Source organism: Mus pahari, chromosome 19, assembly GCF_900095145.1.
Source record: "Mus pahari chromosome 19, PAHARI_EIJ_v1.1, whole genome shotgun sequence".
In the NCBI taxonomy this organism is placed as follows: domain Eukaryota; kingdom Metazoa; phylum Chordata; class Mammalia; order Rodentia; family Muridae; genus Mus; species Mus pahari.
This window is the reverse complement of record NC_034608.1, coordinates 82,358,735-82,377,167: the sequence shown is the minus strand read 5'-3', so window position 1 is coordinate 82,377,167 and position 18,433 is coordinate 82,358,735. Positions and strand designations below refer to the sequence as shown.

General features: G+C 39.8%; 1 protein-coding gene across 1 annotated transcript; it reads right to left on the bottom strand.

The window, feature by feature from the left end:
- Window positions 1-63: 63 nt before the first annotated feature.
- Window positions 64-968, bottom strand: LOC110336277 (mas-related G-protein coupled receptor member B8-like). Its single transcript, XM_021218710.1, is given in 3 exon segments — window positions 64-688; window positions 690-926; window positions 928-968. Coding segments are annotated over 3 exon segments (903 nt in total).
- Window positions 969-18,433: the final 17,465 nt, after the last annotated feature.

The following is an 18,433-nucleotide window of genomic DNA, read 5'->3' as shown; positions in this document are numbered from 1 at the left end:
CTCCTCCTCCTCCTCCTCCTTCTTCTTCTTCTACATCTTCTTCAAGTTCATCGAACTTCTTCCTCAGGAGTGTCGAATGGCTCTCTGCAAAAGCAACCTGACGGTCTCACACTGGAATTGGCAGTGCTTAATTGAGCCAACAAGTAAGTGAATTATAGGGTTGGCACAGGGCAGGAGGAGAATTGTCCCATGAAAAGAATTACAAGGCATAATAAAATAGACATTTGTAGTCCAGTATAAGAGGTAGATGTAAATCCCAAAGGGAAAGGCACAGATCAGGAAGACCAGTGCTGTAAGCACAATGGTCACATACAGCCTGGTCACAGGAGTCAGCTGTGAAACACAGAAGATCCTGACCAGTAGAGCTAGATTGGATCGAGCGAGAACCACAAATAAAACAAGTAACCACACAACTATGATGGAATCAAGTTTCCAACACATATCCCAGTTATAAATATTATCCAGAAATCCACAACTTTTTCCTTCCAGGAGGCTCATCAGAAAGGACAAAGCCCAGGTCAGAGTACAAATGACAGTTGTTATGTGTTTTAGGTGTTGGTCATGATGATAGTTGGTCCAAATGACAGACAACCTGTACTCAGTACTAATGGCTGTGACCATGCTCACACCTGCAAGGTAAGCAAGTGTGGGCAAGGTGTAGAAAAACAATAGGATGTTTATGTGGAGTGAAAAGGACAATGATAATTTCCAGTGAAAATACAATATGAGGGCAGAAGAAGAGGAAGTTTGCCCCAGCCAGACTGAGGATGTAGACAGAGAAGATATTCCTGCACATGTGTAAACCCAGAAGCCACAACACTATGACATTTCCTACCAGAACAATGAAGGCAACGATGATGGATAGCAAAATCATGGCATGGAACACAATGTCACAAGGTGAAGTTTCTATGTGGTAGCTTTGATTTTTTTATGAGGTCAGCCTCCAAGTCTGAGATGTTTGAGTCCATGCTTGGGAACACTCCTGGGAAGAAAACCAAGACATATTCACATGCTTTGATTCCTCTGATTCTCAGGACCACCCTGATTGATATATGATATATGATATATGAAACAGGTGAAGGATTTGAACAAAAAGATTCAAGACCTCAAAATGGAAAAAGAAACAATATAGAAACCACAAGTGGAAGCAATCCTGGATATGGAAAGGGAACAGGGAATACAAATACAAGCTCCATCTATTTGCTTAAGAATTTCAGGAATTCATGGAAGAGCCAGAGAAAGTACCCAAAGANCTGAAGGTGCTGCAACCCTGTAGGCGGAACAACAATATGAACTAACCAGTACCCCCTGAGCTTGTGTCTCTAGCTGTATATGTAGCAGAAGATGGCCTAATCTGCCATCACTCGGAATAGAGGCCCCTAGATCTTGCAAACTTTCTATGACCCAGCACAAGGGAAGGCCTGGGCCAAGTAGTGGGAGTGGCTGGGTAAGGGAGCAGGGGTGGGGGGTATAGGGAACTTTTGGGATAGCATTTGAAATGTAAATAAAGAAAATAATAATAATAATAATAATAATAATAATAATAATAATAAAAAGAATTTCAGGAATTCATTGTTTTAATAGTTGAGTAGTATTCCATTGGGTAAATGAACCACATTTTCTGTATCCATTCTTCTGTTGAGGGACATCTGGGTTCTTTCCAGCTTCTGGGTATTATATATAAGGCTGCTATGAACATAGTGGAACTTGTTTCCTTATTTCATGTTGGAGCATCTTCTGGGTATAAGCCCAGAAGTGGTATAGATGCATCCTCTAGTAGTACTATGTCTAATATTCTGAGGAACCACCAAACTGATTTACGGATTGGTTATACCAGCTTGCAATCCCACCAGCANTGGAGGAGTGTTCCTCTTTCTTCACATCCTTTCTAGCATCTGCTGTCACCTGAGTTTTTGATCTTAGCCACTCAGACTGGTGTGAGGTGGAATCTTGGAATTGTTTTGATTTGCATTTCCCTGAGGACTAAGGATGTTGAACATTTCTTTAGGTGCTTCTCAACTACATGTCCCTCAATAGAGGAATGGATACAGAAGATGTGGTACATTTAAACAATGGAATACTACTCAGCTATTAAAAACAATGAATTCATGAAGTATTTAGGCAAATGGATGGAACAAGAAAATATCATCCTGAGTACGGTAAATGAATCCCAAAAGAACACACATGGTATACTCTCACTGAAATGTGGATATTAGCCCAGAACCTTGGAGTACCAAAGATACAATTCAGAGCAAATGAAGTTCAAGAAGAAGGAAGCCCAAGGTATGGATGCTCTGGTCCTTCTTAGATGGGTGAACAAAATAGGCATGGGAGCTGAGACTGAAGGAAAGACCATCCAGAGACTCCCCCACCTAGGGATCTATCCACATACAGTCACCAAACATAAGCACTCTTGTGGATGCCAAACAGTGCTTGCTGAGAGGAGCCTGACATAGCTGTCTCCTGAAAGGCTCTGCCAGTGCCCGACAAATACAGACGTGGATGCTCTCAGCCAACCATTGGACTGAGCACAAGGCCCCCAGTGGAGGATCTAGAGAAAGGACGGAGGAAGCTGAATGAACTTGCAGCTCCATAGGAGGAACAATAATATGAACCAACCAGTACTCCAAGTACTTCCAGAGATGAAAACACCAACCAAAGAGTACACATGGAGGCACCCATAACTCCAGCTGCATATGCAGCAGAGGATGGCCTTATTGGACATGAGTGGGAGGAGAGGCCTTTGGTCCTGAGAAGGCTTGATGCCTCAGTGTAGGGGAATTCCAGGACAGGGAAGCAGGAGTGGATGGGTTGGTGAGCAGAGGGGGTGGGTGGGAAAGGGGTTTCTCTGAGGAGAAGCCAGGAAAGGGGATGTTATTTGAAATGAAAATAAAGAAAATATCTAATAAAAAAAAACCAAATACAATCATTATCAATGGAATTGAAGAGGCAGAAGTGAGAATACTATATCAGATATTGATAGATAGGTCAAAGAAAATGCCAACTGTAAATTTCCTAACCCAAATATCCAGAAAATATAGGACACAAGGAAAGGACTACACCTAAGGAAATAGGACTAGAAGAGGATGAAGACTCACAGTTCAAAGGGTTAGAAATAATCTTCAACAAAAATCATAGAAGAAAATTTCCCTAACCTAAAAAAGGGATTCCATAAATGTAAAATAAGTTTACAAAACATCAAACTGTTTGGACCAGAAAAGAAAATCTTCTTACCAGATAATAATCAAAATATTAAAGGTATAGAACAAATAATAAATATTAAAACTCTAAGGGGAAAAGTCCAGGTAAGGTATAAAGACAAACTTATCCTATGGAATAACAAAAAAAAAATCAAGGATAGCTAAAACAATTCTGAACAACAGAAATATTTCTGGAAATATCACCATCACTGACCTCAAGCAATAGTGATAAAAATCATATGGTATTTATACTGAGAAAGATAAGTCAATCAAGGGAATAGAATCAAATACCCTAAAGTAAACTTAAACACCTAGTTCTTTGATCTTTTTCAAAGAAGATAAAACAATATTGTGGAAATAATTATCTTCAACAAATGGTGTAGATTTAATTGGCAATGTGCATGTTGAAGAATGCAAACCAATCCATATCTCTTGCCCTGCACAAAACTCAAGTTCTAGTTCATCCAGGTCTTCAACATAAAAAAAAACCAGGTTCACTGAATGTAATAGTGGAGAAAATAGGACATAATCTAGAATGAATAGGCACAATGGGAAATTTCCTGAACAGAAAATCAATGTCTCAGGCTGTGATCAACAATTGATAAATGGGTGGTCTTCGAACTGAAAGTATTTTGTAAGGCAAAGCACACTGTCAACTTGAGAAAATGGCAATCAATAGACTGTGAAAAGATCTTCATGAACCCTACATCTACTACAGGGTTAATACCCAAACTATATAAAAAATTTAAAAAGTTAGACTGCAGAATACCACAAACCCCATTTAAAATATGGGGTTCAGGACTACACAAAGACTTCTCAATAGAGGAGTCCCAAATGGTAGAGAAGCACTTAAAGAAATGTTCAACACCATTAGTAATCAGGGAAATGCAAATCAGAAGAACTCTGAGATTCCATCTTATCATGGTTAAAGGGCTAAGATTATAAACTCAAGGGATAGCACATGCTGGCAAGGATGAGGAGAAAGGGAAACACTCCTCCATTGCTGGTGGGATTGCAAATTAGTATAATCATTTTGGGAATCTGGTGGTTCCTCCGAAAATTGGAAATACTTCTACCTGTAGACTCATGTATACTGCTCCTGGGCATATACCCACATCATGCTCCACAAAATCACAAGGACCCATGCTCCACTATGATCATCACAGCTTTATATGTAATAGCCAAAAACTGCAAGCAACCCAGATATCTCTCAACTGAAGAATGGATACAGAAACTGTAGTATATTTACACAATGGTATATTATTCAGCTGTTAAAACAAAGACATCATGAATTTTGTAGCAAATTAGATGGCAGTAGAAAATATCATTCTGTATGAGGTAATCTAGACCCGAAAGAACATGAGTGGTATGTACTCACTGATAAGTTGATATTAGCCAACAAGTACAGAACACCCATGATATAACACATAGACTCTCAGAAGTTGAACTTGAAGGAAGGCCCAAGGGAGGATGCTTTAATCCCACTTAGAAAGGGAACAAAATAATCATGGGAGGCAAAACCTGGTTAGGAGTGGGCAGCAGGAGTAGAAAGGAGGGCAGAATCTGGTATGTCAGGAAAAGAGGAGAGAAAGCCAAAAACCCAGGAGAATGAATGGAAATTTGCAACTATGAAATGTGTGAGCTGTATGGGGAACATGTAGAAACCCTCAAAGACTTGTAATTGGGAAGACTCCTAGGAATTAATGTGTGTGACTGAGGTGGTTTATAAATGCTTAGCCCAGGGAACGGTACTTTAGGAAGTTTGGCTTTATTGGAATAGTTGTGTTACTGTGTGTGTGGGCTTTAATTCCCTGGTTCTAGCTGCCTAGAAATTAGTCTTCTCCTTTCTGCCTTTGGAACAAGATGTAGACCTCTTGGCTCCTCCTATACCATGCTTGCCTAGATGCTGCCATTGATCCCACATTGATCATAATGGACTGAACCTCTGAATCTGTAAGCTAATCCTTATTAAATATCCTAAAAAGAGATGCCTTGGTCATGGTCACAGCAGTAGAACTCTAAGGAATACAGGAGTTGGTACCAGGAAGCGGGGTATTGCTGTGAGAGGCTTTTGTTGGGAAGAATTTGGATTTGTAACTTTGTATTTGGAAAGCAATGGAATGCTTTTAAGTGGGGATAAGTTGGATATCCTACTAGGAATTTGCTGAGAGTGATTTGAACTGTGCATATCTGGCCCAAGAGGTTTCAGTGGAGTAGAGATACAGTATGTGGCCTAGAGATTGTTCTTCTGGTAATTTGGTAAAGAATATGTTTGCTTTCTGCTCTTTACTGAAGAGTCTACCTGAGTCTAAGGTAAAGATATTTATGCTGATTGCCTTGCCAAGGGAAGTCTCAATAGAGTCCAGCAGAGACTTTGTTCCCTGGTTTAGTCTCATGAAAAGCATTTTAATGATAAGGAGCAAGCTGAAAAATGAAAAATATAAAATGTACAGTTCAAGTAATAAAGGTGCACCAGGAGTTGAGATGGAGATAACTTTCTTCAAGGAGATAAATAGATTAATGGTGACTTTGGGACAAGATCCCACCCAGCTAAGCTTATTGTTTATGCATTCAAAGTTGAACAAGGGGCAGTTATGGTTAGGTTTTATTACTAATTGGTTATTGTTTTCACTCGTCAATGTCGTCTCATCAAAGTCATCTTGTCAAAGTTACCCTGTAACAAGAAATACAAACATAACACACAAATCCACAAATAAAACTTTTCCTGTCTATCAAGCAGAAACAAGAAACAGCCAGAAAGTGGCACTCGTGAGAAAGACCTCCCTATGACACCCAAAATACAGAGTCTTTTTTATCTATCAGGCAGAAATGAGAAACAACCACAAAGGAGTGCACACACACAAGAAAAGAACCAGATTGGTGGGCATCTCTCAGCTCCCCTGAGTCCATGCCCACTCCAGACTGAGACTCATGGCATATCCTGACCATAGCCACAGCTCCCAGATACTTCTATCCCTAACTCCAACCGGCCACAGATTAAAAATCAAGGCCTTGTTCCCAGAAAAAATTGGCAACATTTAGAATCAGTGAGCAGAAAAATGCACAAGAAAACAAAAAATAACCGGAACCAGAAAAAGTTACAGCCAGTAGTAACAAGAACCAACCAGAAGGTGGTGCTCACAGAAGATGGATGTGGCACCACTGAGACCTGGAAGAAAAGGATACAGATCGCAATAACGAGAAGCACCCAGATGGTGGCGCTCCCGCACATATAACAACCCTCAGTAATGCACAAATGTTTACTCAGTCCTGGAAAAATTTATCTTTATATAATTTTTCGTTCTGCTCTATAGAATTCATAGAAAGTTTCTAACATCCAGACAAATGAGCCACCACAAAAATCATAAGCTTTTGTGCCACTGTGTAAGTATTCACCTGGTCTGGTCAGACCTGATTCCTCAGCATGGCTCAAACCTAGAGGAATTGCCATGGCACACAAGCCACCAGGTTTCACACAAATAAATCATCTCAGCATGGCTGGAAGAGGTAACCACATTTACCTTTACATAAGCTTCCTTCTGTTCACCTCTGCAGGTCTCACAGAAAGTTAAGACCAACTCAGCCCTCAGACAGGTAAGAAGCAGGAAGTTTAACACAGTGTTACAAACATAAAAACACAAACNCCTAGACTAGTTTTGCTGGCTTCAAGACCCTTCAGGTCGGTAGCCCTGTGTGTCACAGGAAACTTCCGTCTGGGAACAAGGCCTTGATTTTCCTGGCCAATGCACTTAAATGTAATGCCAGGGAAATGTTAGTGATCCACAAAAACACACACAGGAGCTAATCTGATGCAACTCACAGCAGGGTATTTATTCTATTCCAGCTAGCTCCCCCTCTCCCCTCGCCAAAGCACCTCTGTCAAACAGGACAGTTTTGGTAGTTGGGGGGGGGGTCTATGGGGCAAGACTATATAGTAAGCAGCAACCGGGGTGGGTGGGGGGAGGATAAGTGTGCAAACATGTAATTGGAAAGCTACTGTGGCCTTTAACATAATTGGCTGGTACTGGGAGTCATGTCATAAACTTAACTTCTGCCCCCCTCTTCATTGGTGGACATTGGGCAGGGATGAGCTTGTAACTTGGGGATGCAGGTTTGCTGGGGGAATAACCTGGAGATGCCAGCCTTGCTGAGGGTGTAATCTGAAGACTCAGGGCATTAGCCTACTGACTGGAGCGAGGCTCAGGTTTTGTTGGGGGATAACTTGGAAACTCATGTTAGGTATCAGCCTGTTAGTTTACCTGAATTCAAACTTAGGTCAGGTTCTCTAAAATGAAGTCTAAACTTAAAAGATTTGGCATCTTACCATTATGCATCTGTGGGTACATCGTGCCTTCCATGTCAAAATTTCAACATGCAGAAATATATATCTGCTGTGTAATTAATCAGATTTGTCCCCGTCTTTCTACTTGTTTATTTCATTGTTACATTTTGCAAGAATGTGGTTAGGTCTATTATGCAAATAAGGCAACAGCATGTAAGGTTTAAGGTTGGCCATTTCCTTGTGGTTTGCCTTTCATGAATCTTCCAGTAAACATTCTTAGTGTGAAATACTGCTTTGCTTCACATTTCCACAGTGATAAACATTTGTGCTTGCAACTGACATGGCTTGTCTGAGGCCAACACTTCCTAGTGTCTGTTTTTTATGCATCCTCAATCTCTTATGCCTTTTCTGACCCCATATCTGAGATGTTCCTTCAATGAGGTAATATATTTACCCCATTTAGGGCTAAACATTCTACAGTCATTTAATCTCAGCATTTTGCACATCTGCATTAACTGTTCCTCTGCAAAAGGAGTATTCTCACCCCCAATCTGAGATCAGCACTGTCTTATGAATATAAACATGCATGTTTCAGGGGAGTTTGGCTAGATGTCTATTTAGCAAACATCCATAGTATATTCTTGCCCAGATCCTGTGACTTCTTTAAAGGTAAGTTTTTGACCTAGTTTATAGTATCAAGTGTGTGTACACTTCTGTGGTGTGAACCTGCAATCCAGAGAAAGTGGTTGGTTATACCCTGAGCAATTATGCCTCTGTTGCACACCTTTCACTGCATGTTGGAACTGTGCTACATAGGATGTACATCTGGAAAAAGTGGTTGATGGCTTTTATCATCCATGACCAGAATCACACCTCCCAAAACTGTGAACAGTAGTCAGTAGTGAAGAAGCTTCCAGATTAGTTCCAACTAGAATTGACTGAGTCATGTATCCATAATATATGGACTATATATTCCAATAGGCTCTGACCATCTGGTTTAGGCAAATGAACAGTAGCAGAGCAATGACCTGTAGTGTGATGGAAATCTCTGAGGATTGCATGGCCAACAACTCATGAGTATGTACATTATTTTCCACACCTTCGGCATCGATGCATAATTTATCCTGTTATTGACATTTTATGGCTTAATGTAGTGTAATGCCTAATCCTGGCTGTCAACTCTAACTGTGAGCTTGGAGGTTTGTGCAGGGGTAACTTGGGAAATTCTTGAACATTGAGTCATCCTGGGGCTTGAGTGAGGGTCCCTCCCATTTTGGGGGGCTTTCACATAAATAATAGAAAGCCAACATTCACATGGAATCTGAACAACACTCTATTTAATGTTAGCTTGGTCAAGGAAGAAATAAAGAAAGAAATTAAAGACTTTTTAGAGTTTAATGAAAATTAAGCTACAACACACCCAAACATAAGGAACAAATGAAAGCATTCATAAGAGGAAAACTCATAGCTCTGAGTGCCACTAAAAACAAAAACAAAAACAAAAACAAAAAACAAACAAACAAATAAAAAACAACAAAAAAACTAGAGAGAGCATACACTAGCAGGTTTATTGCATACCTAAAAGCTTTAGAGCAAAAGGAAGCAAATTCACCCAAGAGGAGTAGATGGCAGGAAATAAACTCAGGGCTGAAATCAACCATATGGAAACAAAAAGAACTATTCAAAGAATCAGCCAAACTAGGAGCTGGTTCTTTGAGAAAATCAACAAGATAAATATGGTGCATTGGGCTATACAAAGACAGTCTGATTTCCAGTTGAGGCTAGATGTTGAACCCCACGACCTACACGGGACAGAAGGAGTTCTCTCGTGTCTCCTGGAATTCTGGATTCTGTCAATGTTACCACCCTCTCAACCTCCACAGGAGAAGCATGGTTAGTAGTCACATAGGCAATGGTCCAAGCTTCTGACCTTTAGGCTAGACTCCTCCCCAGTTAACTAGCAACAGAAAAGATAGCAGCATAATTCAAGAGGGGTTGTTTGGCCTCTCCTTGCTCTCTCAATCCTTTCTCTCTCTCTCTCTCTCTCTCTCTCTCTCTCTCTCTCTCTCTCTCTCTCTCTGTCTGTCTTCTCCTCTCTTCTGTCCACACTCCTCTCTCTTCCTTTCTCTCCCTCTTACTCTCTAGCCTTTCTTCTCTCTTTGCCTTTACCCTTTGCCTCCTCTTGGCCATGGCCGGTCTCTCTCTCTCTCTCTCTTTCCACCTTCGCTATTTCCCCCTGCCTTTCTATAATAAAGCTCTAAAACCATAGACTGTCTTTGTTCAAGGCCCACTGTGTAGACTCTCACCTATATGAGAACCTGACTCCCTCAGCCTTCTCTTCCATAACCTGTGAGCATAGGCTGTCTCTCCAGGCCCCCTTGGTTTTGGGGGCTTCCCTTTGTCCACCCACTGTCAAGTGGATCAGTGGCTTAGATGACCAGCTGGGGCTGAGTGGAAAGCAACTGGCATTCACCTGCCCATAGCATAGGTGGAACTCTGGTTGGATATGGGCTATCCTCCCTTCCCCTCTTCCCCAGGCCCCTTTTAGTTCCCATAGACAGATAAACCCTTAGCCAGACTAACTAGAGGGTACAGGGATAGTATCCAAAGTAACAAAATCAGAAAGGAAAAGGGAGACATAACAACAGAACATGAGGAATCCAAAACATCATCAGTTCCTACTTCAAATGGCTATACTCAGCAAAACTGGAAAACCTCAATGAAATGGACAAATTTCTAGACAGATACCAGGTACCAAAGTTAAACCAGGTTCAGATTAATGACTTAAACAGTCCCATATCTCCTAAAGAAATAGAAGCAGTGATTAATAGTCTCCCAACCAAAAAATGTCTAGGACCAGATGGGTTTAGTGCAGAGTTCTATCAGAGCTTCAAAGAGACCAAATTCCAATTCTCCTCAAACTATTCCAAAAAATACAAACAGAAGGTACTCTACCCAATTCGTTCTATGAAGCCACAATTACTCTGATACCTAAATCACATAAAGACCNAACAAAGAAAGAGAACTTCAGACCAATTCCCCTTATGAATATCAATGGAAAAATACTCAATAAAATCCTCGCAAACCTTCTTTTGAGAAGGGGCAACACCCATACACACAAACACCTTCACCCATACACTTCATGCTATCAAGTCAAGGTATCCACTGAGACCAGACAAGACTGTCCATGTAGGACAGCAAGATCCACAGACACACAGGGAATAGTCTCCCTCCAGGTCAGGCTCTGAAAAGTGCTTTTTCTCCTTTCAACCAGGTCTTTCCTCAGCTCCTAAGTTTGGATGTCTAGTTACCATGTTGGTCTTTTTATATTATCTCTTTATGAAATTCTCTTCAATTACTCCAATTTTTTTTACTCCTTCTCTTTCTTCTTGGATACTAAGACATACAGAGTGCAGAGAAGTTTTAGGAAATGATTATCAAATGAAACCTGTTTTACCTGGGTCTCATCTCTAACAACAAGCCCTCACTCATTCATACATTTTCTGTCGTAAATGCAAGTGAAAGACAGTGAGATTTCCATAACAGTAGGCTTTGAATGTTTTGGATTAAAGGAAGAGAAAGAATGAAGAAAGAACAAAGTCTGTTTATTCTGCCAGCCCTCTGTTTCAGAAGGAAGCTCCTGCCTTCCGCCTTGATTTGGAGGACATGCCAGTCCCCTTTATGAATGAACAACTTGTTTTAGAACACAGCCATGGGGATTTAGAAAAATGCCATAATAGAAACTCTGAAAATAGTCAGACTATACCCTTCCCTTGATTCCATTCTCTCATGCAGAGATGGTGAGATGGCTAATGCTGAACTGGGGAAGTCACAGGAACTACCCAGTCAAGGGTGGTGGCCTGTGGGCTGAAGACAGGCAAAGGCAGAACACTGGAAAGAGCCAACACTAGGAACTCTGCTGCTGAATGGGCCAGCAGACAGTGACTGAGCAGCATTGAGGAAAATGGAAATGCATGCTGAATCATCATCAGGGAAACTACCGTGAAACAGGAGTACTATTTCTAAATAGGCTTTAAGTAATGATGCAGTGTTGACAAGTCACCGCTATAGCTTACAAATAGTATTGAGAGCCTGGAGGGATGGATCCACCTGCTATTCTTGAAAAGAAGCCATATTCAATGCCTAGGACCCACATCGGGTGCCTCTCAAACAGCCTGTAACTCCAGCCCCATGGCATCCTGATATGTGCAGAATCATACACACATGGTAATTAAAAACTGAATAAAGAATGTTGTATCAAATTAGCAGGCAGATGATGAAGCCCTCTCATAACCACAGCACACAGCCTCACAAAAGAGGCTAGAAATGAGAAACAATGCCTAGTTACCTCCTGGTGTCAGCCAGTGGCTCAATTCAAGTGAAGCTGCAGGAACTGTATCCTACTGATGTCATTCAATGAAGCCATTCTTTTGAGATGACAGATGGGAAAGAAAAAGATAGACATTCATGAGACTTTCACTCGTACCTTATATGTCCTCTTTCTACATAGTTTTCTATATTTAAATGTCGTTCTTTAATCATCTCCATTGGAGTTATTTTTCTTGTTTATACTTTATTTCTTTATTGAGGGCTTTATGAATAATCATTAAGAATGAAAAATAGATCTTGAAATATGGTGGTACTTATAAGGAGAGACCAAATTCCTTAGTGACCAGAATATAATAGCTCCTCAAATACAGCACAGTAAAATAACACCTTAAAAAACCTGGGCTGCAAGCTATACAACTTGAGAGCTGAGAACTTTATCATTAATATTAATCTGAAGCACATCACCATGCCAGAAGAAAAAGATACGAATGGAATTGATATTGTTACCCACATTAGTTACACTACTCTATTCATCTCCCATCAGGCAGTGTTGAGTCCCATGTATGGCATCAGCAGAGACAGGGGATAGAAAATGACATCCGTCTTCTGATTTAAAATTATAGTATCCTTATGTCACAGAGGATAAGAATGGCTATGTGGGAACTCCAGTGGTGTCTGTAGTACCAGGTGAGCTTTCAAGTCAGTATTCACTGAGGGTTATTGGAAGTCCTCCGAAATCAGTAATGAACAGAAGAGAAAGACAGCCCCCCCCCATGTGGCACTCGGTGCTGCTAGTGGGCCTGTTCTTCACAATACAACAATGAAAACTCCTGAGTATTTGAGCTGTAGCCCCTACCATTTTCGATAAGAATATGGTATCTTATTTTCTCTAAGCCAACGGGACAAATGCTACAGAAGTAAGTGAAATATGCATGGCCAGGTCTTCTTATTTCATGATTAAGACAAATTCATATTTCACTCTAAATGCATAAATTCAAGCAGTGAAGTAAAAGAAACAATATGAGTCCATCTTTTTCTTACTGTTTCTGATCCAAGCAAAGTGTACAAGCTCGTGTTTCTGAGGGAAACACGACGCAGGTGTTCTCTCCTGCTATGATGAGAACTCTAGACTCTGGGGCTATTGCCACGTATGAAGGGTACTCAAGCACTGGGAAGTCCTTTATGTGTTTTAGATGTAAGCTTAGCCTTAATGACAGATCCATCTCTCCAACCCTGTTATGTCTTATTAAATGACACTCCCCCTCTATTTTCAACCTCACTACATTGCTTCTTTTCTCTTTTCATGTCCAAAGTTCCTTTGTACCATATTTTATTATTCCCATTTTTGACCATCATCAGAATATTAATTGGGAAACACTCTGGCACTTTTCCTCATCCTCCTCTAAGCAACATACAGAAATGATGTGGCCAAAGGGATGATCAAAAAGGGTGAACCTGATGCCAAATTTCTAGGTGCAGTTCTATACTCTGTAAGACCAGGTGGTTAATCGCCCATCCCACTTGCTTTCCAAAATGGTACATCTGACCTTAGTCTCTTTGGAGTATTCAAAGATTTAATATAGGGTAAACACTATACACCATGAAACATTTGAGTGACATATATGCTTCTCCTCTTCTGGTTGAAATAAGCCTATACATCTCTTTAAACTTCAAGTCCTGCACCATTTTTAATGTTCACCATCAGAGAAAACTAATGATCCTCTTGGGAAGAATATGGGACTTTCATTTTATACTTCATAGAACCTCACTCAGCATCTGCCACTAAAGTCCTCATAATTGAAGAATGCTTCCTCAGGGGTACTCAGACCTCTTCCTCACTTTTTCCTCCTTCTACTGTTAAGTCATCAGTTCACAGACATGTCTTAATCTGAGACTGCACACCAAAATGATTCTAGATTCCTAAGAAAGCTGTATTATCCTAACATTAATGGCTTCCCCATAAGCATCTAGACAGAGACAGAGCTGTCCACAAAGATTTAGGATAAATGTCATTTACCATATTATATATGTTTGTTCTAGAGCTTTTTACAATCTCATTTCTATTTTCAATCTAACCTAAAACCACCTTTAATTTCACTACCATGGAGAAGACCAGGGCCTACATGAAATGTAAATCCGAAAGGTTTATCATCTCTACTCCTTTTGTTGATGCTTACATGTGTATAATGAATGTGAACAATGGGAAGGATAATAATTCAATCAAGATTGTCAGAAATACTCCTGAACCACAAACTGCTTAGTTCCCCTGGTTACTTTGGTATTGTGGAAAGACTCTATGCTATAATTGCCAACAGATTTCATCTATGTATGATCTCTCTGGGACGTTGTAAAGTGATGGCCATGGTGCTATAGAGAACATCATCCCTACATCCACTGTTGCTACTAATACTTTGTGGCAATGTCTTCCCAGAACTGAATGGGAGTTCCCTGTCATGGCCTTCCATGTGTCTACCCCAGTATGTCTGAAATGGGTCTGACATGCTTCCTGGAGAAACCTGCCAGGTATGATGACATCAAGAAATTAGTTAATCGTGCACTTGGGCCCCTAATAAAGGACTTTCTGGCTACAGTGAGGGTCAAGTTGTGTCCTGCAACTTTAGCAGGGATACTCAGTCTTCCATATTTGATGCTAGGGCTGGCATTGCCATTGCTCTCAGTGACAAGTTTGTAAAGGCCATTGTCTGCTATGAAAATGAATATGGCTATTGCAACAAGGTGTTGGATCTCAAGGTCTACATGGACTCCAGGGAGTAAGAAGTCATGAATCACCAATACTAGCAAGGACATGAAATAAAAGTTAAGTTCTGGGCTCCCAAAGAGTCCATGCCCCAACTCATTTCTCAACACTGAGCTTCTCCCTCATAGTTTCCATCCCAGAACCCCAGAAGAAGGGGAGGACTTATTGACCCCTAATTTCTTGAATGTCATCAATAAACTTTATTACACGAACAAAAAAGTAATGTTTGTTGACATAATAAATAATAATGGGAAGCTGAAGAAATCTAACTGTCCAAGAAGTAGAAAATGGATGCATAAATTTGAAGATATTCATTCAATAAGACATATAGAGCAATTAAAACAATGTACTAAACCTACATAATCATTGAGAATGAAAATATACTATTGAACTTGAAATTTTACTACAAAATATTGCATGTGATACTTTACAAACTTGTCAAACCTTATTTTTAAATATTTTTATTCAAAAAAGTTTTTAAATTTAAATATATTTTATCATATTCTTCTCGTCCCCTAAAATCATTCAGATATTCTCTTGCTTCCTACCCATACAACTTAAATTCTTTCTCAAAAAACAAAAATCCAAAACAACAAAACCATCTGAAACAAAGAAAAATAATTCCATCTAAAACTTAAAAACAGAACACGAAAATGGACTCTGCAGTTGTTTTGTGTATGTGTTCTTTTATTTGGTTACTGGGAGTTTGTTTCTTTGTATGTATATTTATGTAATAGGAAACACAGTATAAATCGATGTACTGTGCAGTGATAAAGAAATTCCAAACAGAGTAACTTCAGTGTGATCATCAATGGTGCTGAGTAGATCAGTGTACATTAGTCTACATAAACTGATACAGAACCTTTGGTCATAAAGTCCTAGAATGCAAACTCATCATTCTTTTTATTATTATTATTATATTAGATATTTTCTTCATTTACATTTCAAATGCTATCCAGAATGTCCCCTATACCCTCCCNCCACCCTGCTCCCATGCCTACCACTCCCACTTCTTGGCCCTGGTGTTTCCCTGTATGGGGCATATAAAGTTTGCAAGACCAAGGGGCATCTCCTTCCAATGATGGCTGACTAGGCCATATTATGCTATCTATGCAGCTAGAGACACGAGTTCTGGGGGTACTGGTTAGTTCATATTGTTGTTTCACCTATAGGGTTGCAGACCCCTTCAGTTCCTTGGNTAATTTCTCTAGCTCCTCCACTGGGGTCTCTGTGTTCTATCCTATAGATGACTGTGGGCATCCACTTCTATATTTGCCAGGCACTGGCATAGCCTCACAAGAGATAGCTATATCAGTGTCTCAGTAATATCTTCCTGGGATATGCAATAGTGTCTGCTTTGGTAGCTGATTATGAGATGGACCCTTCAGTGGGGCAGTCTCTGGATGGTCTTAGCTCCAAACTTTGTCTCTGCCGTTTCTTTCATGGGTAATTTATTCCCTATTATAGAGAGGAATGAAGTATCCACATGTTGGTCTTCTTTCTTCTTGATTTTCTTATGTTTTGAAGATTGTATCTTGGATATGCTAGGTTTCTGGGCTAATATCCACTTATCAGTGAGTGTATATCAAGTGAGTTATTTTGTGATTGGGTTACCTCACTCAGGATGATATCCTCCAGATACATCAATTTGCCTAAGAATTTTATAAGTTCATTGTTTTTAATAGCTGAGTATTACTCCATTGTGCAAATGTACCACATTTTCTGTATCCATTCCTCTCTTGAGGGACATCTGGGTTCTTTCCAGCTTCTGGCTATTATAAATAGGGCAGCTATGAACATAGTGGAGCATATGTCCTTATAACCAGTTGGAACATCTTCTAGGTATATACCTAGAAAAGGTATTGCTGGATCTTCCGGTAGTACTATGTCCAGTTTTTTGAGGAACCACCACGCTGATTTCCAGAGTGGTTGTACAAGCTTGCAATCCCACCAGCAATGGAGGAGTGTTCCTTTTTCTCCACACTTTCGCCAGCATCTGCTGTCCCCTGAATTTTTTATTTTAGCCATTTTGAGTGGTGTGAGGTGAAATCTCAGGGTTGTTTTGATTTGCATTTCCCTGATGATTAAGGATGTTGAACATTTTTTGAAGTGCTTCTCAGTCCTTCAGTACTTCTCAGTTGAGAATTCATTGTTTAGCTCTGTACCCCATTATTTAATGGGGTTATTTGAATTTTTGGAGTCCAGCTTCTTGAGCTCTTTGTATATATTGGATATTAGTCACCTAATCAGATTTAGGATTGGTAAAAAATTGTTTCCCAATCTGTTGATGGCCTCTTTGTCTTATTGGCAGTATATTTTGCCCTATAGAAGCTTTGCAATTTTATGAGGTCCCATTTGTTGATTCTTGATCATACAGCAACGGCCATTGCTGTTCTGTTAAGGAATTTTTCCCCTGTGCCCATTTCTTCAAGGCTTTCCCCCACTTTCTCCTCTATATATTTCAATGTTTCTGGTTTTATGTGGAGTTCTTTGAGCCACTTATACTTGAGCTTTGTACAATGAGATAAGAATGGATCAATTCATATTCTTCTGCATGCTAAAAGCCAGTTGTGCCAGCACCATTTGTTAAAAATGTTGTCTTTTTTCCACTGGATTGTTTTAGTTCCTTTGTCAAGGATCAGGTAACCATAGGTGTGTTCTTTTCTAGGTCTTCAGTTCTGTTCCATTGACCTACCTGTCTGTCACTATACTAGTAGCATGTAGTTTTTAATCACAATTTCTCTGTAGTACAGCTTGAGGTCAGGCATGGTGATTCCCCCAGAGGTTCTTTTAATGCTGAGAATAGTTTCTGCTATCCTAGGTTTTTTATTATTCTAGATGATTTTGCAAGTTACCCTTTCTAATTCACTGAAGAATTGAGTTGGAATTTTGATGGGGATTGCATTGAATCTGTAGATTGTTTTTGGCAGTATAGCCACTTTTACTATATTAATCCTGCGGATACATGAGCATGGGAGATCTTTCCATTTTTGAGATCTTCAATTTCTTTCTTCAGAAACCTGAAGTTTTTTTCATTCAGATCTTTCACCTCCTTAGTTAAAATCACACCTTTATGCCTACTGTGAATGGTGTTTTCCCCTAATTTCTTTCTCATCCTGTTTATCCTTCATGTAGAGAATGGGCATTGATTTGTTTGAGTTAATTTCATATCCACTTACTGCACTGAAGCTGTTTATCAGGTTTAGGAGTTCTCTGGTGGAATTTTAGAGTCACTTATGTAAACAATCATATCATCTTCTAGTGATATTTTGACTTCTTCCTTTCCAATTTGTATCCCTGTGATCTCCTTTAGTTGTCGAATTGCTCTGGCTAGTACAATATAGAATGGGTAGTGAGAAAGTAGGCATCCTTGTCTAGTCCCTGATTTTAGTGGGATTCCTTCCAGCTTCTCTCCATTTATTTTGATGTTGGCTACTGGATTGCTGTATATTCCTTTTATTATGTTAAGGTATGGGCCTTGAATTCCTGATCTTTCCAAGACTTTTATTATGAAGAGGTGTTGTATTTTGTCAAATGCTTTCTCAGCATCTAACAAGATGGTCATGTGATGTTTCTCTTTGAGTTTGTTTATATAGTGGACTACATTGATGGATTTCCATATATTAAACCATCCCTGCATCCATGGGATGAAGCCTACTTGGTCATGATGGATGATCATTTTGATGTGTTCTTGGATTCGGTTTGAGAGGATTTTATTCAGTATTTTTGCATCGATATTCATAAGGAAAATTGGTCTGAAATTCTCTGTCTTTGTTGGATCTTTGTATGGTTTAGGTATCAGAGTAATTGTGGTTTCATAGAACGAATTGGGTAGATTACCTTCTTTTTCTAATTTGTGGAATA